Consider the following 21,746-nt stretch of genomic DNA (forward strand, 5'->3'; position numbering starts at 1 on the left):
GTGTGTATATTCCTGTCCACATTGGTATGTTGTCTAGTGTTGCTATTGTGCAGGTCTTGTGTCAGCAACCATATTGTTATTTCATGAGTGCAGAGTGCAGAATCCCTGACATGCTAGAAGACACTCTCTAGCAGCAGGTTTGTGACTCTTAGACTCTTTCAAACCCCTTCTTTCATGTGGTCCCTGAGCCTTACATATAGGGGTTGCATTAGGGATGTACCTATTGGGGCCAGGCATCTAATTCTCTGCATTTTAACCAGTTGTAGATTTCTATAATAGTCTTTGCCTTTTACAAAAGAAGTTTCTTAGATAAGGGTGAGAGCTGCACTTATCTGTGAGTATCAAGACAGTATTTAGAATGCATTTAAGAATGAAGTTATATTCATTTAAGAGAATGTCAGTAGCAGGTTGTCATCTAAAGGTAGCTAGACACAGGTGTCTATCTGGATTTATAGTACTTAGCATGAAATCTCTCCTGTGGAATTACTTTAAATCCAATCAAACAGTTGTTTGTATCCTCCAAGGTAATAGTGTGACACTGTTGTAATTATTGGGAATATCCTGCCAGACCCATCCATTATCATAATTTATAGGTTTTACAACTATGAACTTTTTAGGACTATTGATTGCTTTTCTCCATTGGCAGCTTGCATAGTACCTTTGGATACTATGAGAATTGTTCTTCAATGTGGTTTCCATCTTAGTTTTCCAGCTTGATTACTCCATGTTCTGTGTGTGGTGTCTTCAGGCATAGGGTCTTACCTTCAGGTTTTTGCAGGCAACCAAAGGTAATGGTAGTAGACTCTATTGTCTGGAGTTTTTTGGAATCCCCAGACTAATACCTCAAGGAGAGCTTTCCCATGTCTGACACTGGGGTCTTTGTTAGAGAGTCTGTGGTTCTTGGGGAGCACTAATCACTCTGTCTGCATAACTCCATGTAAACTATTTGCATGTGTGGGTTTAAGTAAGCTTATAAAATATTGTTTCTCTATGGTATTTCCTAACATCCTTAGTGTTATCTCCGTCTCTATGGAAGTCCTACCTCCCTTTACAGATGGAGTTCTCTCTCTCTGTCTCTCTCTCTCTCTCTCTCTCTCTCCTTCTCTCTGTCTCTCTTTCTACCTTCCTCCCCTCCCTATCCCTTCATCATCCTTTTCTACCTTCTTGGCTTCTGTGATTACTTCAGGTTATTTACTCAAGTCTAAAAATTCAGAGCTAGGATCAATATCTTTAGCAATCAGGAATACAAATTAAAGCTATTTTAAGATTTCATTTTGCCCCAGTCAGAGTGACTAAAATCAAGAAAACAATGACAACTGAGGTTTCCATGGAATAGGAATCCCAATTTGCTTTTGGTGGTTTTATAGACCAATGTGGTCATTATGGAAATCAATGTGAGAATTCTCACAAAGCTAAAAGCAGATCTACTGTGTGTCCTAGATCTCTATTTGCTGGCATATCCTACTACATAGATCCTTATTCAGCTGTGTTCATTGGTGCTGTATTCATAATAGCTAGGAAATGGAAACAATATAGATGTCCTTCAACAAATGAAAATGTCATAAAAAGTAATGATTCAGTGGTTACTTAAGGAAATAAGATGTGGTTCAGTGAAGCTGCATTGTCCCAGACATTTCTGGAATGACTTCTTTAAGAACTGCCTTCAGAGACAACCAAAAACCTTTAAAGGACAACATTCTGGTTTCTTGAAAAATGCTTCAAAAGTGAACATTACCTGGGATGAGACTTGTATTAAAGAGGCTGTTCCCTGTGCCTCATCCCAGTTTTACCAAGTCAGAATCTCTAGGGAAGCTTGCCTTTTAAAGAAACTCCCTGGATGATTCCTGGAACACTGAAAGTTGAGGATCACTGGGTATATAGTCTCTGCAGCTCTGCTTTGTACTTATTTACCTAAGTCAGTGTGAACCAAAGACTTAAGACTACAAAACTCAAAGCCATCTGAAAGGGCAAGGGGGTTATCCCAGCAGTGCTGAAGAACACTTCCAAAAGGAACTCCAGAAAAGAGCTGGATAATAGGATGAGAGGGAGGCAGATTTCCAGGATTGACACAGTCAGAAACATAACTCTTTGGCTGGCCTGGTTTTGGTGTGCTTGACCAATCACACTTAAAGTTAAAAGAATTTCACTATATTTTCCTGTTAGAGGGAAAAGGCAAGGAAAGAAGAATGAATTGGGTGTTGGTTGGATTGGGTGTGACCCCAAAGTTCCTTATCTTACACTCTGTTCTTTCTATCCATCATTGAACACTGAAAAGAACCTTGAACATGTACATATATGTTAACTAAATGGCTTATCCTTAGTAGAAAGTTGCCTTGGATCTTTTTTAAAGGGAAGAGCTTTCTTAAAACTAGTGGCTTCAAAAGAAATGAGTGAGTAGCTGAAGCTAAAACATAGTATTTAAATGCTTGACTAAAAATATTGGGTAATATTAGAGCAGATCATCAGTAGGTTAGACACAGGTTTCATCTGCTGAGTAACCTCTCATTAAAGATGTGGTTCACAGGGCTGATAAATGTATATGTCTACATTTGTGCATGTGCATGGGGAGACCAGAAGTTAAAACATCAGATATTTATTAGGAGCTACCTTGTTTTGTGAAGTGAAACATGATTCTTCCCAGAGATGTGGGCTTGCCGTTTAGACTAGGTTGGCTGGCCTAAGGGCTCCAGACAACTTCCTGTATCTCTCCACCTCCTTGGACTTGGCTTACAAGCACTGCTAGGACTGACTGAACTCAGATCTTCATAATGTATGGCAAGCACTTTACTAACTGAGCTATCTGCCCAACTCTGCTCTTTTATTTTCTGAATGACAATAAAACCATTAGCTGTTTTTGTTTAGGTAGCAATTCATTGATTTATTTTTTTTTTAAGCTGTGCAAAAAGATTTTTGTGTTGGTGTGAATGAACCATTTTAATTATGCAATTAATGATGAAAATATTAAATAGCAGATGGCTCAGTAGGTAAAGATAGTTGCCACCAAACCTAAGGACCCATGAGGTGGACTAGAACATGCAAATTTTTTTCAATGTTAAATATCATTAAGCATTTAATAGTATTTAAAATAATGACTATAGTAATTTAATCACTAATAGTAATTAAAATAATTGCCAGTTTTGAGGGCCTACCACTAAGAACAAGTTTGAATGTCTTCTATATCTTACTCCATTTCCTCCTTGTAAGAAGATTGGTGTGTTAAAGATAGGTTCACTCCACTTTATGTTGGAGTCCCCTTTAAATTTGTGGCAAGAACATTCAAGAATTATAATCACTTTAAATAGAATAGTGACAGTTTTGTGACCTCCATTTTTTTTAAATCAAAAATATTACCTGTCATACATACTAAGTAAAAAGTAAGTTTACAGAATTTAACTGCTTGAGCTAAGTGTGTACAGGGTAGAAGAGGGGGATCAGGAGTCTGAGAGCAGCCTGGGCTGCATAACAACCTGTCTCAAAAAATTAAAGAGGAGGGGAGGTTTTTCTTCTCTTCCCCACTAAGTAGCTAGATTCCATGTAGTGGAGTGCAGTTTGATAAAAGTCAGTGATTTGTGTAATTATGTCTTTGATGGAAAGAAACTAAATTAGTTCATGCTTTGAATTAAAATGAGATTATTTTTTCCATATCTGACATACTAATAATCCTGATTTCCATTGGTAAGACAGAAAAGATCTATAGTTTATATGCTGAAAATTAACAGTTAGTAAATGTTAACCATCTGCCGTTCTGCTTATTTTTCTTTTCATTTGAAACTGTTTGACCTCATCTTCCCTGCCTTAGGTTTTCTAACAGTGTAAGTACACTTGGTTGCAGCTTTCGTCATTTTCTCAACCTGTCCTTCTGTCTCTTTTATTTTCTTATTTTATCCCCTTACATGTTTTTACTTTTTGTCTTTCCAGTTTTATCATTTTAGGTTTTGGTTTCAGGGAATTGATTTTGCCCCCCCCCCCTTGTTTTGGAGTTATGTGTGTGCTGACACAAGCACTGAGAGGATGTTGGTTGACATCTTGCTCTGTCAGCCCTTGCCTTATTCCATTGAGACAGAGTATCTCACTGAACCTGGCTCTAGGCTGGAGGCCAGTAAGTCCTATCAAACCTCTGGTCTCCACCTGCTAAGTGCTGAAGTTACTGGTGTGTGGCTACCCTGACTTTTCTTTTTCTATCATAGATGCTAGTGATCTGCGCCCAGGTGCACATGCTTCCATAGCAAGTGTCATTTCCCACTGAGCCAGCCCTCACAATTTGTTAATTCCCTTCTTCAAATAAGTTGGTGATTGATAGGTCATTGGTTTACTTACGTCTTCTACAGTTAGAAAGAAAATAAGAGATTTCCCACTATTGCATAACAGCAATTGTTGCCCCTTTGGGGTGGAATCCACTAGATTTACTGGAATCTAATCATTTATTTATTCCTTCATGACATCTGACTGAAGAATATAGAGTTGCAGTTGGGATGACAATTTTAGCCCTCCCTACCAGGGGGCATCCTGTTTAGCTAGTGAGGCCAGTGCTGTGATGGCATCTACTGTGTGATAGCCACTCAATCCATTTTTAACTGTTCAAAGGGAACAAAATATCACAAATAATTTTTTAAGTAAAAAAAAAAAAAAAATACCTTTTTCCTTAAAACAGCTTGTTTTTCCCATGTCTGTTTTTCTGGTTTTGAGCTAAAGTTTTGGCTAATGTGATCTTCTCTTCCTACCTTTTTCCTTCCCTTCTCCTCTCCTCTCATTCCCTCCCCCATGTCTCCCTCCCTCTCTCTTTTTGTATCCTTCTTTCTATCCTCTCAGTAGCTTACTCTTTTTCTTCCTTTCTTTTTTCTTTCGTCTCAAGGGGCCAGGGGGCATCCTGTTTAGCTAGTGAGGCCAGTGCTGTGATGGCATCTACTGTGTGATAGCCACTCAATCCATTGGTGTGAAAGCAACAAGGACTTATTTTCTCCCTTTTGTAGGAAATAGCATTCCAACTGTTTTTTGACATCTTTAATTTTAGAGGTTGCCAGTGATCAGCTCAGGGTCAAGTCTGCCTTCAAACATTTTAGTAAGACACAGAAAGAAAAATGAAACCCTAACTTGCTAGTCTCCTAATCTACACATCCCTGTTGATGAGCTAAAGCTTTATGAGTGTGAAATTTGGTATGGAAGCTTAGTCTGCTTGAGAACCTTTTATCCCATAATAGTTGTGGAATGTGAAGATTTGAATTTTCATGGGGGCACTGATATTTCTTGGCCGACAATGGATTTCTTAAGGCCTTGTCATTTCAAATTGCCACGAGGTCTGATTATTGCTGCACTAAATGTGTATATGAAGCTGCCTCCCGATGAACTTACTGCAGTGGTGCTAACTTGTCTTGACACTCTGGCTGACAGTTCTAGTTGTCCTTAACAAGATCTACTTTCTGTAGTCACTGCACGGGTTTTACAAAAGATTCTGCCTAAATTTCTGAAATGAATTTCTGTTGACAGAAAATGTATTGGCTTTAAAAATTAAGAGGTTTGATTCTGTTTTGAATTGGTTATCAAATGAATCTGAGCACATGACATTTTAATACCGTTTGTCTTTTCAAATAGATTTACCTTCTAATGCATGTGACGACAGGACTTTGCTCATCAGCTAGAACATACATTTCAGAGGAGTTGTTACCTAAAATATTATCATAAGGCATAAGAAAACACACGATTTAAGTTGCCTTTCATGAACATAATTAAGAATTAATAAGCTAGTACCAGTGGCTAGTCTCCAGAATTTCCACTGTTTTGCCTTTTGTGACCTGTGTTATTAAAAGTCCATTATTTTTACAGACTTTATTAAATTGGATCTTATTAAAGCATTCTATATTTGCATTTGGTCTTTCATAATTCATTATTATTATGACATTTACTTTTTACCATCAGATCTGAAAACATATCATAAGCTACCCTTTTCTCTTGAAAGAAATGCTAATTTCAAACAGTCCTCTAATAGAAGAGAAAAGCTTTATCAGTTTTTTCATTTATTCCAGATCGTGTTAAGAATACTAATGCTAGACTTCAGTATGCTAATATCTCTGAGCTTTTTTGGCCAAAAGCTTAGGATTGTTGTTTTTGTTCCACACTAAGTACAAACTAGAAGACCTACTACTTCTAGAGGAGACACAGTGCTGCAGCCTAGTTCTTGACTCTAAGGACTTAGGAAAGTGTTGCTAAATCTGTTTTTAAATGATGCTAGTCGATTTACGTTTTTACCACACTATATTATTTATCCTAGTTAAGAAATTCTTCCCTGGAAATTCTTTTATTTTCTAGGTGGTACATCATGTAATATATGAGACGTAAGAAGAATCACATGCCGTCATCCCTTGACAGCAATTAGGGTGTGCTTCCTTCTTTCCTATATGACAGCCATTAAAGATTTGGTTGAAAACTCAACATAGTAAAAATTTCCACACGGATGTTTACATCGGGCTATCTTTACATGATCAGTAATGGCATCTCAGATCTACTAATTTGTTTGAAACTTACTTTGGTTTTGTTTCAGATTTCTGACAATGTGCAATAGACACTTTGGCAGTGTTATTGCACAAACCATTCGGACTCAAAAAACTGATCAGTTTCCACTTTTCCTGATTATCATGGGAAAGCGGTCATCTAATGAAGTGTTAAATGTGATACAAGGTAAAGTACATGTCACAATGGGAATAAAGTTTTATATATGTGATAACCTTATCATTTTCCCACCAAAGCTTGCAGTATTTCTTACAACTGATAAATGTCTTTGCATTTTAAAATATAAAACATCCTGAAGAGCATCTTCAGGTGCTATAAAGAAGTCAAGTATGCTGTGTTTAAAAATCTATCAGAATTATCTCTATAACTCTATAAAATTTCATAGAGCTCTTTGAACATAGAATAGTCAAGTTAATGTTCAGAAATGCTTAATTCCCTAAAACTATCAATTAGGTAATAATCATTTGTCAAATGTGACATTTATTTTTGTTGATTGGTAGCTGCAACATTGAAAGAATTGCTTATCTTTAATTATCTAGAAAATTCTATGACTATACATTGCAAATTGAATTTTTCACGTGTCAGTTGTCTCTCCTTATTTGTGTGACTTCATCCTAAGATGCAACCCTGAGGCAAAAATCTGTGGAATTCCTGTGAATTTAACCATAGTTTACATTTTTCTGTAAATGTAACCATAGTTTAAATTGTTTCTTTAAAAAAAAAAAAAACTAAATAAGATGAATTAATGGTTTTGTTATTACTAAAACATCTGAAAGCTAGAATAAAAAAATTGCTGTGTTCATGGGATATCTTAAATAAAAACAGCACATCCACTCTGTGCTGCCAAAATTTTTCAAGTGTTCCAAGCTAATGCTTGAGTCTAGGGTACTTCATTTCTGCCCCATTTAAGTCTGATAGGGGAGGGGGATTTGTGCATTCCAGTGCCTTTAAAGCCTAAACAAAACAAAAGCTCAGGTATTTTGTTTTCTCTATAACCAGAGCATTTAGTTTCTAGATGATAGTTTCCTAGGCAGTCTTTTAAAAAGACCTGCTGAGGGAGTTGATTCCCATGGAGTGAGTATAAAGTGAAGACATTTCCTTCTTGTTTTCTTCATCAGAGGTAATATTATGATAGCTTGTGTTTTGCAAACTATGGGGCACGGACTCAGATGTTCTGTTTCAGGGAATATGCAAGGCCACAATTATTGTCATTATTATAATAGATGGGGATTTTGTTTTACTTTGGGTTGTTTTTGTAGATTATTTGTAATTTGCCCTTTTTCTTACATTAACACTTACACTGGTGGCTTAAAAGCAATGATTTCTAAAGATGTTGTCATCTTATTGTGAGTCAAGCCTATGACATAAATCATTGTATGTTAGTCTCCACATTTATTGCCATGCACTTACAATTAGAAAAGGAAAGGCTACTTAAGGATATCCTTGAAGAAGATAGCATTTCTTTTTTTAGAATTTTAGCCCTTTTATTAAGTGATAAGGACCAGTATATTCTAGTTGTCTCAAAAAAAATCATTTGTGTAATTTCTTGAGCTAAATTAGTTTCTTCTCTCCACCTTCCCTGAAATAATTTTTTTACTCTTGGACAGACAAATTGTGCTCATGGAGACTGGGCATTTGGCAAATATTTTCTATAAAATAAAGTCAATCTGTCACTTTCAAATAAAAGAACTGGATATATTTTTGTCAATGGCAATATTTGGGTTTTCAATAAAAAATTTATATGCTCCTCTGGAAGATTGAAAGCATAAATACTTTCTGATGACATTAGTAGTGATATTAACAAGTGTGATTTTGGGGTTTTTTTTTTTTAATATCATGCAATGCCATGCATCAACATTTACAAGAAATACATAACTTAGAGTGAAGTAATGTTTTCCAAAGGCATTGATTGGTAATGGACTAAAATTATACTTGCAAAAAAAACATCATTTCGTAGATAACAGAGCTGGGTATTGTTGGGTGCAGATGTAACATCTGCTACTCTAGTGACAGAGGTGGGGAGATCAAGAGTTGAAGGTCAGCCTGAATGATATAGGGAGGCCATGGAGTTTTGAGGGGAAAGAGGAAAAGAATTTTAGTGTATCAAAATACAGAAGTGTATCTTTTGATACTTTCAATTTCTTCGTGATGCTAATTAGAAGAAACTTCTAAGTATAAAATCAAATAAATGTAACAAGTACCTATTAAAATGTTTCTTCGTTTTCTGACTATGTTGGCAGAAGGCCACATATTGTTCATAAATGTAAACCAATAAAGCACATTTTCACTAGTTAATATAGGGATAGATACAAAGCTATAATTGTTTTCTATTGAGCCAGATAGTACAGAAATATGTGAAAGTGGTACAACCATGCCATTCTTCTCACTAACCTTTTTCTTCTGGAGTAAGGTTTTTTGTTTGTTTTGTTTTGTTTTAACAAAAACGTAACATATCATTTTATAATGTGCACTGCTACTTTTAAATGAATTGATAGGTATGTTGTAAATGTTCATTTTAATTTGTGTATTACATTTACTTGTTGTTCTGTGTATGTGTTCTCTTCTTTATAGGTACCATGGGCTGGACTCAGGTTATCAGGCTTGGTAAATGTTAGTGACTACGGTAGTTTGATTGAGAAATCCCCATCACAGGCTTAGGTGTTTGAAGTTGGTTTCCGGTTGGTGGTCTGTTTGAGGAGGCTATAAAACCTTTAGGGAGCATATTACCGCCTGGTATATAAAAGTGTTTTCAATACTAACATTCCAGTCTGTAATTTCTAATGCTGACAATTTCTTTATTGTTAATTGTAGAATGCCTTTTCATTTGTAATAATTTTAATAACTTGAAGTTATATAAATTTTACATAGTTTGAATCTCTTACGTCTCATTAGGTAATACAACAGTGGATGAGTTAATGATGAGACTCATGGCTGCAATGGAGATTTTCTCAGCCCAGCAACAGGAAGACATAAAGGATGAGGTAAGATAAGAGGTGAAGTGGAATTTTCATAGGCCGTTGATAGAATGCTTTGTCATTGATGATGAGTTACTGTACTGTGACTGATAGATAAGTATGTCAAGATGCTATTCTAGATTTGCCAAGGTTCCTTATGTCATCAATGTTTGGTCTTTTCTTGCCATGTCTTCAAGTTCTAAAGATTTATTTAAATTTACAATTTGTATACTAGATTTAGGGTGCTGGACAGTATACTTTGCAAGAAGATAATTTAGTGTCATGTTTGCAAACTTAGGTCCAGGAACGTCTGCTTACTATATAGGTTTTTACTGTCCCTTTTTATACAGGCAAAGTAGGAGGCGCTGTGCTGAGGACTGGGTTTGATAGAGATGTTGCCAAGTTTATGGTTTGATATGAAGTACATAAATGAATAGCTTCATTTCCTTCATTACTGTGGTCTCCTGCTGGTACCTCTAGATGACCCAATCCAATCAAAAGCTTTGTAGACCATGGATACTGAGAGTCAAATACAAGACAATCCAACCTAGGTTTGCATGGTTATGTTTTAATGAGAAAACTGAGGGTCAGTTAAGTAAATTTATCCAGTCATGTAGCCAATTGCTGTTTTAACAATCCCTTAATGATTAACACTTGATCAATCAAGAAATTTCTGTATTTACAAAACTAATCTATAAAAAAATGAAGCAGATACTAGCATTTGTTCATTTGAAGTGTTGAGCTCATGGGTGTTTGTAAACTTACGGTTTAATTTTTTTTTAATTTTTCTATACAACAGCAAAGGGAGATGGTAATTCTAGGCAATTAAAGTTTCTAGGTACTATGCATGTTTTCAGTAGGATACTCTTTAATTATTAAAAATGTGAAACGGTAGACAATTTCAGTATAAACCTGTACTAGTGTTTTGCTTTGTTTATTTAGTTCTGTCTTCCATTCACTTAACAGGGTTTGTTTGGTTGGTTGGTTTGTTTGGTTTCGGTTGTGGTAGGGAAGCAATTAGTTCTGTTTCTTTTGCATTTGTTTAAGATGGAGTCTTCTCTATGTAGCCTTGGCTTTCTGTAACTCACAATGTAGACCGGACTGAATTGGAACTCAATAAATCGACCAGGCTGATCTAGAACTCACTCTATAGACCAGGCTGACCTAGAACTCAAAGAGATCTGCCTGCTTCTGGCTCCCAGTGTTAGTATCAAAGCTGTGTACCGCCATACTGGGCCCAATTATGTTTGTTTGTTTGTTTGTTTTATAAATAGGTGTCATCTCTTACTCATGTTTATAGCCCATCTCCTTATACCTAGAACAAGTTCCGTATTCAGTAGGTGTTTGTTAATTAAGTACGTGGATGTTTGGAAGAATTTACCTGAAATGAGTTAACTTGAAAAGGCAGTTTGATTATGGTGATATAAACACAAAGTCCCCCAGTAGCAGATTAACAGAGGTGCTACTACTGGTTTTGGTCTCTCCTGTTTTGTCTCCCCTGTCCCTATCTGTCTTGGGCCTCCACTAAAACAGGACCCCATGTGTCTCAGTTTTGCACTAAGATAGGACACAATGTGTCTCAGACTTCCTCTAAGACAGCACCCCATGTGTCTGGGACAAATGTAGCCAAGGATGATCCAGAACTTGTATTACTCCTCCCTCTATCTCCTAAATGTTGGATTGTAAGTTGGCACCACTGTGCCTAATTTTATATGGTGCTGAAGATCACACCCAGGACTTCATGCATGCTGCACGTGTACTATACCAAATGAACCACATCTTCAGCCACTGGTTTGACTCTTTAATACTTAATGGCTTTCTTTTGTTCCCACAAAAATGTTCAGTTGTAATTTTTCTAGCTAGTTGGTGTGCTATTTACTTTGAAGGAAAGACAGCCTGGTAGGAAGATATTTATAATATTATCCTATAAATTGGTATTTTGAAATATGAAGTATTGTACTTAGGAATTTGTAATAATAGGTGTGTTGCCATTCAAGATTACATTTATCCTAAATAGAGGCATTGATTGGCAATAATTCACTAAACACATTCCTCAGCCATTTAAATCTTGAGTCTCATTAGTACCAGACTTACAGATTATGCTGTATATATACATGTTTCTGTGTACAACTGTGGGTGTGCACATGCTGTAGTATGCCTGTGGAGGTCAGAGGGCAACCTGGGTGTTGGTCCTCACCTTCCACCTTATTTGCCACAAGGTTTCTCTTCACTTCTTTATATAACAGGCTAACTTGCCCATGAACGTCTGAGAACTTTTCTGTCTCTGCGTCTGATCTCTTCCTTTAAGAGCAAGAGATTAAAGAAGTGTGTACTATGGCTTCCAGATCCAGTGTGTGTCCTGAGGACCTATAATAAATTTGTCAGGCTTATGCAGCAAGTAGTTTAACCACTGAGCCATCTCTCTTGGCAATATGAGTCAGTTTGGTTCAGTTTATTTTTTTAAGTAGTTTTTTATACGGTATATTTGATTACAGTTCCCTCCCCCTGCCCCCAGCTTTCCCCAGATCTTCCCTACTTTCTTCCACTTATCCAAATCCATACCCTTTCTTTTTCTCTCATTTGACTACAGACAGGCACCTAAAATAATAAATGCACAATATCTGCAAGCATCTTTTACTTCAATCTTTCATCATTATCTGAGTTTCTTGTAGTTCTTTGGTAAAGAAATTGACATTAATTCATTTAATACTGAGCAAAAAAATTAACATAAAGCTAACAATGAAAAATCCAAGTCTCCTATCATTGAAACTTAAGTATAAGAGGGAAAGATTTCTATGTTATACTCATGAGGCTGAGGCCGAAGACTGCAAGTTTAAGGCCCATCTGGGCTACATATAAGACTGACTCATAAAAATAAAAACACTCCATAGCACATAAAGCGTATATTTACTGTGGTTGTTTTGCTTTTAGCTCATTGCAGTTGTTAATTGTTTTATTATTGTTGCATTGAATGAACAGAGATCCCTCTGCCCCTGTCTCCCAAGTACTGGGATTAAAGGTGTCTGTCTGGCCTCTGTGGCTAACTAGTGTGGCTAGCTCTGTACTCTGATCTTCAGGCAAGCTTCATTTGTTAGATCATAAACAAAATATCACCACATACCCTCTCAGTACTGGAACCCCAGCTGGCTTACACCTGTGTACAGTCTGAGTTCATACACACATCAGTCCTGCTCTGTCTATACAGCCTTGTTTCCTTGGTATCTTCTATCCCCTTTGGCTCTTAAAATCTTTCCTCAGAGTGTCCTGAACCCTGATGGGAAAGATTTAGTGGAGATATCCCATTTAGGACTGAGCTTTCTAAGATTTTTCACTCTCTCATTCTGCCTACTATAGTGTCTTTGCTGGGTTCTTGTGGAGAGGTATTGCCCTGACTGTTACTGGTTGTATTTTTACAATGATGTCTAGGCGTCTGGGTTGAGCTGATTGTGATTCAAGGTATTGTTATATGATCTTGTCTCTGTGGGTGACTGTTCATTCCTTGATTTCTGTTGCCCTCTCTAGATCTTAGGATGTGGTGAGTATGGGTTGTTCAGTAGGGAATACTGCTCTGTGTGGCACTGTGGGTACACGGTAGAGCATGTTTCTAGTTATTAGGGACGGACAGGAAGGAATTGGGATGGGCTAGATGGGAGGGAGCTAAGTGAGAGGGTTTCTAGGAAGGAGGAAAACTGGATCTGCACATTCTTCAGGGAGTTAGGAGAGGGCAGTCTGCGGCAGGTGGTCTGCTACAGGGCTAGGGGTGAAACTGAAGAATTTGCAGTGGAGGACAGGAAAGGAGAATGAGGTTCACCTTACCCGATTCCCATGCTGGTGGCATGGTGAGCGGATCATGGCTTAGTTTTATTCACTTATTTCACATTTCATAGAAACACTTGATTTTGACATCTGAACTTTCATATTTTCACAATATTATTAAAACTTTCATTCATTTTTTTATTGCTTGAATTAGTTGGATTCCTAGTTACCCAAAATTGATTATGACCCAAATATGGCTATGAACCACAGAAGTGTTTATAAATGCTACAGACTACTGCAGCATAGTCCAAACTAGTTCACCATTAATATAAATATTATATAAGGACAATTTTGCTAGTATGAAAAATACCAATGCAGCTGACTTCATACAAGTTGCTACAAAAAAAAAAAAAAAGTTGATTAATAAAGAGCTGGAGAGATAGCTCAGCCATGAAGAGCACTGACTGCTCTTCCAGAGGACCTGGGTTCAATTCCCAAATTCCAAACACCCACATGGAGGCTCACAACTATCTGTAATGAGATCTGTTACTGCCTTCTGGCATGCAGGTATACATGCAGACAGAACATTGTATACATAATAAACAAATCTTTTTTAAAAGTTTATTAATAAGTGAATTATGAAAATTGATCATATAAAAGAAACAATGTATTTTCCTAGTGGCAATGTTTCTGTTGTGACATTTTCTTATTAAAGGACAAATATAAAATATTTATATTAAGATTTCATAATATTAGAAAAAATATATATTGCATATTTTATTTTATATTAAGGGATTGATTACCTCTTTATTTTTTTCAGAGCAAAAGAGAAATCATATTCTTAAATAATTACTACTAAAAGCAGTGAAAATATCAAACACCAAAGGTGAAATTGTCTAAAATAATTTCTTGAGCTAAAAATTCATTTAAATCTTTGTATTACCAGTGAAACGTTGCTATTGTTGAATACACGACAGGTTCTTGTATTTGAAAGACCTGATTCCCTAAAGAGATTAGCTCAATAGTTCATTAACTCCACCAGCGGATTAATCCATTTATTAATTCATAATTGAATGGACTCTTAGGAGTAAGAGCTTCATTGAAGGACATCAGTCATCATGTGCATACCTTTGAAGAATGTTTCTGGTTTCTGACTCTTGTCTCTGCCTCTCTCTGCCTCCTGCTTGCAATGAGAAGAGCCACACTATACTAGCTATGCCCCTGCCATGCTTTTCTGCCTTATTGTATGTACGATAGCCAAAAAACAAGAAGATCGAATAACTACACACTGAACCCATGAGCCTGAAAAACTTTCTTCCCCCATTATATTGTTTCTCAGGTATTTTGTGACACCAGTGAAAAACTAACATAGAACTGAGATCATTACTATCACTATGTCGCTTTTATTAGACTCTGACAAAGAACCTGTGTGCATGTCCATACCTACAACTGTGCTAGGTTGACTTCAGTGCCCAACTAACTAACCGGGTGAAGGAAACCTCAGGCCACCTTACCATTTCAGCCATGGGCATGGATATTGCTGGCTTCTTTAGACAAATCTGTATTGAAAACCATGAGGGAAAGCAGAGCAGGATTTGAAAAACTGCCATTTGGCTAGAAAAGGAACATGTTTGAAGTTGGGGCCAAAGAAGGTGTGGTTGCTTAAAAAGATTAGTGTCTCTGAGAAGATGCCAAGGATGTTGCATCTGACAATAGCAAAGATGCCTTGAAGGCATCTCAGGCATTGGCCATAATCCACCCATAGGAAGCTCAAGGATATAAGGGAGCAAATTTACTTTTTTTAAAGCTTTGCTTTGAGAGAGAACTCCAGAGTTTCTGGGAATCTTCAGGATGTTTCCTGGTTTTCAGCCATCCATGTACTCAGAGATTGATGCCTCCTTCCATGAACCACTGGGCCCAGCTACTGCACAAACTAACAGCAGACCTCGTTTCACTTTGCTGGTGGTGGTCTTTCAGATACGGAGAATACAGGAGTTGTAGGGTAGTGTGTGACAGAGTTGGAATCCCCAGGTATTTCCTGAAAGGGTAAAGTGTAAAGTTGTGAGAGAGGAAACAATACAGTGGAACCCTCAGGAAATTTGAAATGTTGAGAGTGTGGAACATTTGCCAAGGACAACGAGGAACAGTAAACAGAACCAGCTCAAGAGAGAGCCCATATGGGCTATAGCTAACCAGGCCAGAGAGGCAGAGCTGCTCAAACCTTTGAACTAAACACACTGCTGTGTGTGCCCTATTGGCTGGACATGGAGATGCAGGTTTCAATGTTTCCCTTGCTGCTAGGTTTGAGGGTTTGTTTTTGTTGTTGTTTGTTTATTTTTGGTTCAATCCTTCCTCACCACTTTTATGTCTCATCTGGGGAATAGGAATGCTTATTTTGGAAGTATGTAACTCGTGATTGGCTTTATCTGTGTCAGCTTACATCCGAGAGTCTGTCATGAGTCTCGGGTTCTGGGCTTGAACTTTTGAGCAGAGCTTAAACTGCTAAGAACTGGAGGCTCTTGGAGATAGACTGATTGCATTTTGCAATGTGAGATGGATGTTAGCCTTTGTAGGCTAGGAATAAAATCTTACTTTGTTTGGATATGAAATATCTCCCCAAAAGGCTTACTGTTGTTGAAGGCTTTGTCCCTAGAATGTATTGCTTTTGGGAAGTGATTAGATCATAAACTCTTTAACTTCACCAATCAGTGGGCACTCCATTAGTAAACTAAATGAGCTATTGGGAGGTGAGGTCTAGGAAGGAAAGAAGAGAGGAAACGGGGGAGGTAGGGAAGGAGGGAGGGAGGGAGGGAGGGAGGTCAGTCTTTGGAGGCATGCCTAAATGGGAATGGCCCTCATAGGCTCATGTTTGAATTCTTGGTCCGCAGTTGTTAGAGAAAGGTTAGAGGCATGGCCTTGTTGGAAGAGGTGTGTCAATGGGTGCCAGATTTAAGGTTTCAAAAGACTGGAACCATTCCCAGTTAGCTCTCTTTGCCTCATGTTTGTTGATCTGGACCTAAGCTCTCAGCTACTGCTCCAGGGCCGTACCCCCCTGTCTGCCTTCATGCTTAGTGCAGTGATGGATTCTAACCCTTTGAAACTGTAAACCTACAATAAAGGTTTCTATAAATTGCCTTGATTATGTTATCTTATCACAGCAACAGAAAAGAGACTAAGACACGTTGTTTCCTTGGGTATTTTGTTATCAGCAACAAAACTAACACAACTACCAAGTTAACAATAAAAATGTAGCTACAAACTTAATTTTCTAAAACAATGGAACAAATATTGATTATTCTAACATTACTCACATTAGCCAAAAAATGGGAAGAATTCAAGTGTCCATTACTGTAAATGAGTAGACAAAATGTGGTATACGCATCCAATAAAATATCATTTGGCCATACAAATGTCACTGTTCTTAAAATATGTGATAGATAAATAAATATTAAAACATTATGCTCCAAAAAAAGAAAAAAAGTCAGAAAAGGCAGGTGGGCAGTGATGATGCATACCTTTAATCCCAGCACTTGGAGGCAGAGGCAGGCCTGATCTACAAAGCTACACAGAGAAACCCTGTCTCGAAAAAATAAAAACAAAACAAAACAAAATGAAATAAAACAATTGAGTTCACCTTGAGTCTGAGAAGAAAGTTTAGACTTGAACTTGAGCACTGCTTAGATTTGGGTGCTGCTCATACATTATTCTATCCATTGAAAGTCTACAGTAGGGAAGCCTGTAGTAGACATAGAAAATAGCAGGTGTGTTAGTTACTTTTCTGTTGCTGTGATAAAACACCATGAGCAAAACATCATATAGAAGAAAGAGTTTATTTTGGCTTAACCTTCCAGAGGCCTAAGAGTCTATCACAGCAAGAAGGTATAGCAGCAAATCCCAGAACTGACAGAAGGATATCACATCTTCAAGCCACAAGAAGTAGAGAGAGCAAACTAGAAATAGGCTGAGATTATGAAATCTTAAAAACCCACTCGTAGTGACCAGCTCCCTCAAGTGAGACTTACCCCCAAAACCTCCCTAAACAGCACTACAGCTAGGGATCAAGTGTTCAGATGCACAAGCCTATGGAAGACATTTCTCATTCAGACTACCACAGTGGGTTAGCCAGCACTTAAGGACATGGAAGAATTTAGGGCATGGGTTATGCAGATAAGAGTGTGATATGTGGTTTCTTTTTCAGGTGATAGAAAAGACTGTAGTAATGACAGAAAACATCTGTGAATGTATCAAAAAGCGTTGAATTGTACATTTTAAATAGATGGATTGTATAGTATGTGAACTACATATTAATAAAAATTTTTTTAAAAACTATCTTTAGGGAAGGTTGTATGTAGCTATTCAAATGAAAAACATCCATTATCTGCTGAACTTAATAACTAGCAATAATATTCTCCTTGAGTTGGAACATACCGTTGAATACAATTATGAACTTTCTGGACAACTTAAATCATTTCTTTCTAGCAGACCACTTAAAACAATAGTCAATAACATCCCCCTTCTTCTCAGCTAATTATGCTTAGTAGTAAAGGCATGGGCCTAAGTGTTCATGTGATAGCCCCCCCCCCAAATAGTCTGAGTGATAAGGGTAGAACCTAGCAATGTATGTTTCAACAAGCTGTTCATGTGGTTCTTATGTTTCTTACAGTTTTGCTGGTTCACTGATCTCAGAGATTTGTGTGCTCAAGCCTGTAATTACACATGAGATACACATCCTTCACAACACAGTTAACAATAGTCAAAATACAAGGGATGTCTTCATGTCTTATTTCAATATATTCTTGAGTTTCTATGACTTTAAAGCAGAAAGAATAGTTAAAAATTTTAAGAGTAAGATATAAAGATTTCTTGTAACAAATTAAACTGGTGAGCAGTGAGCATAGCTTTCACCATATAGAGCTTGATATCCAAAACTTTGACAATTTTTGTATGTTCTTCATTGGAAGAAATGAATGTGATATGTTTTAAATTTCCACACTAGGCTGTAATCTAGTATAAACTAATACTCTGTGCTGTAAGAACAACTAAAGAAAAAAGTCATTAATCTACTTACCACCATCATGGCTAAACAGCCTTTCATTTTGAGTCTGATTAGCTCATTGATATAGAATGTGACAATTTGCAGTGGCATTTTATGAGGAAATCTCTTTATTTGTGTCCTTGTTTGTTTGAAAAATATATGTCTGAAAAATCTAACAGGCATTTGCTTCAGTTCCTCATATTCTCTGACACAGACTTTCTGACTTACTTGAAATAAAGAAGGAATATAGAAATACTATAAATAATATAAACTTCAAATCTTATAATAAACTATTACTAACACTGAAAACAAAGGATGTAAGTTAAAGAATAGGTGCTGGAAAGGTGACTGGGCAGTTAAGAGCACTTGCTGCTATTTTCAAGGATCTGAATTTGATTCCCTACATGGTAGCTCATAAGCACTTAGAACTGCAGAGCATCTGATATCCTCCTCTGGCCTCCCTAGGCACCAGGTATGCACATGGCACATGAACGTAAGGCACCCATACCAAGAAAATAAAAATAATCTTTTTTTTTTTTTTTTTTTTTTTTTTTTAAAGAAGATAAAGGATAGACTATTTTCGTGAGTCACAGCCATTTGGGGTTTGTATATCATGTATTTTCACTGCAGTGCATAATGGTAGCAAAATTACAGTTATGAAGTAAAATGAATGTCACTACAACCAGAGGAACTATATTAAAGGATTGCAAGATTAGAAAGGTTGAGAACCACTGGACTATGGCTATATATGCAGTGGTTTATATTTATTGAAGTATGCAATATATTCTACAATACATAACATAGAAGAGTCAGATGATGTCAAAAACAACTTTAATAAAATAAAGTGCCAGTTCTTGGAATAGAAGGGAACTTTCTGATCATGGCAATGGCCATCTATGAAAAAGCCACAAATAACAATATGCAACCTGAAAACTTCCTCTAAGGTCAAGAAAAGACAAGAATGCGGTCAAAACACCCTTTCTTATGGGGTAGAGTTTCCAGCCAGAATAACTAGGCAAGAGACAGAAATAAGCCATCTACATGGGAAAGGAATGCAAAGACCTTATTCATTAATAAGATCTTTAAAATTCCATTCCAAAACAAAAGAAAAAGCATAATAAAACAACAAATGGATGAACCAGCATTGAACAATACGAAATCAACACTTGCAATAAAGAATCTGAAAAAAAAAAAGATTATATTAAGAAAGCAATTTCATCTAGATTAGCATGAAAAAGAAAAAATGCTGAAGAATGAATTTATCAGTGAAGACCACACCTTGTACACTGAAATCTACAAACCTTATAAATTAGGAGAATATAAATAGTTAGAAATTTTATTTTTCCCATAGAGTAGAATGGAATAAAAAAACTTACTGATGTAATTTAAATTGTTAGCCAAAGCCATCCACAGATGACAACCTCTATAAAGATCTTAAAGGTGTTTTTTATAGAAAAAGAAATTTTGTCAGATTTTCATAATGAGTTTCAAAGGACCTCAAATAGCAGAAGCAATCTCTTAAGAGATCAAAATGTGAAGTGTTATCTTCCTGAGTTCAATATGTAATTTAAGAGTATACTAGCAAGAGAGTACATTGCTGTTAGAATAGCCAGTGGAAGAAAGTAGAGACCAAAAATAAACTCTTAGGAGAGCCAGTTGATCTCCAAGGATACAAGGTCATTCACTGGGAAAAGTAGATATCCAGATGCAAGAGAAGCTTGATACCATGGTTTTTACCATTTTTATTATACAAGAGTGAGTCAATAGTGAAATTTAAGAACTAAAGCATTGCATGTAGAGGAATTATCTTTCTCCAATGTTTCTTAGGAATTATACCAAAAATATGGGAAACAGAAAACTAGATTGCACTGCCACTATTAAATGTCAAGGTATACATACAACCTTGGAACTCACGAAATAGACAAGAGGACTACCACAAATTTGAGGTCAGCCTGGGCTATATAGCAAGATTGAATGCTTAAGCTAATTTCATATTTCTCTACTCTCACACAGTTCAGGATCCCCTGCCTAAGGAATGGTGGGCCTATCAGTGAATCTTCTCGCCTCCGTTAGCTCAGATAAGGTAGACCTCCAAAGACTTACAAGGCCTCAGGCCAACCTGTTATAGACAGTATCTCACTGAGAAACTCTTCCCAGGTGACTTTAGAGTCTATCAAGTTGACAATTAAAGTTAGCAATCACCCCTGAAATTTGAGTTTTTACAGCACATGCTGGACACTCTTGTAATCCAACAAAGCAGAAAATACTCAAGCTTTATCTTCATGAGCTCTAATCCTGAGCAGCTAAGCAGTGTGTTCCTTGATGTTAGAGTCCAAACGTTGACCTCTTACAGAAGCAAGGGTGTACCTTAAAGAAGGGATTAAATGTGTGCCTCTGGGTTTGATTAGGTTTGTTTGTTTTTAGAGATGTGGTCTCACTGTGTTGCCAAGGCTGGCTTCAAACTCTCCTGCATGAGGCTTTCATGTGACTGAGTTCACAGGCTCATACCACCATACCCAGTTATGAATGCATTTAGTATTTGCTTTTCTAAGTATTATATATTTTCCATAAATAGACTCTTCTAGCTGTCACAATCCTAAGAAGTTGTTAATGTCACTGTTTTACTGAAGAAAACACTGATGTATATGTAGAGGTTAAGTAACTTACCAGATGTCCTACAGCTGCTCACAGCCACATTACATATTTACTTTGCATACATCGTCTTCTCTTATGACACTAACATACCCTCATACTCATGAACTAAAATCAATCAGTGCTTTTACCAAGATTAAATAAAGTCAGCATGGACTAACCTGAAGAGTAGACCAGACATTCCTAGATCCCCAAATATCTTCGTCAGTTGAACAGAATAAAATAAAAACTTGCTTACTGTCTACTTTTTGTGCATGAAATAACACTCACGCTTTTTTAAAAAATTGCATCCACACCCTCTTTGTTTACATTTGTTGCTCTTAAAATGCCTGCTGCTGATGGATCAGTTCATCCATTCCTGACATCTCAGAATAGAAGTTAATAATTGTCATAGATGAGACTAATGTAAAGAGATTAGTGAGTCAACATTGGCATCACACTTCAGCACACCTGTTCAGAGCCAGCCCTCCATGTTTTCCCCTCTGCTGCCTGAGGTGGAGTCTTCTTCATGGATTACAGTAACACTTTTTGACAAGTTTAGACTGGGTGGAACTATGTGTAATGACAGAGCACAATTGATAATATCTCAGTAATGCATTCTTTTTTATTTAGGCTGTCACCATCTATCACCATAAAAGCATTCATTGCTAAATCGCTGGCCCAACCTGTCCACTTTTTTCTTTCAGTAACAGTAAGGCCAAATGAAGTAAGTATATATGTGCTTTTCTGGTGATGAGATGGTGACTGACTCTGAGGCAGTCTGTCTGTCTGGTTTCTTACTTTTATACCGCCTTGTTTGGGGAGGTGGACTTTTCTTTAAGATTTAATTTTCTTATCTTTAATTA

The 21,746-nt window shown here is 36.9% G+C and overlaps 1 protein-coding gene across 1 annotated transcript in view; it reads left to right on the top strand.

Annotated features, from left to right (window-relative positions):
* The window catches only part of Faf1 (Fas associated factor 1), a 271,924-nt gene that overhangs the window by 199,039 nt on the left and 51,139 nt on the right, over positions 1-21,746 (top strand). The window contains exons 14-15 of the mRNA XM_051188455.1: positions 6,536-6,672; positions 9,397-9,485. Of these exons, the coding sequence (XP_051044412.1) occupies positions 6,536-6,672; positions 9,397-9,485 (226 nt within the window). The remainder of the gene's footprint in view (positions 1-6,535; positions 6,673-9,396; positions 9,486-21,746) is intronic.

The sequence above is a fragment of the Phodopus roborovskii genome, unplaced genomic scaffold (assembly GCF_943737965.1).
Source record: "Phodopus roborovskii unplaced genomic scaffold, PHOROB, whole genome shotgun sequence".
Taxonomy (NCBI): domain Eukaryota; kingdom Metazoa; phylum Chordata; class Mammalia; order Rodentia; family Cricetidae; genus Phodopus; species Phodopus roborovskii.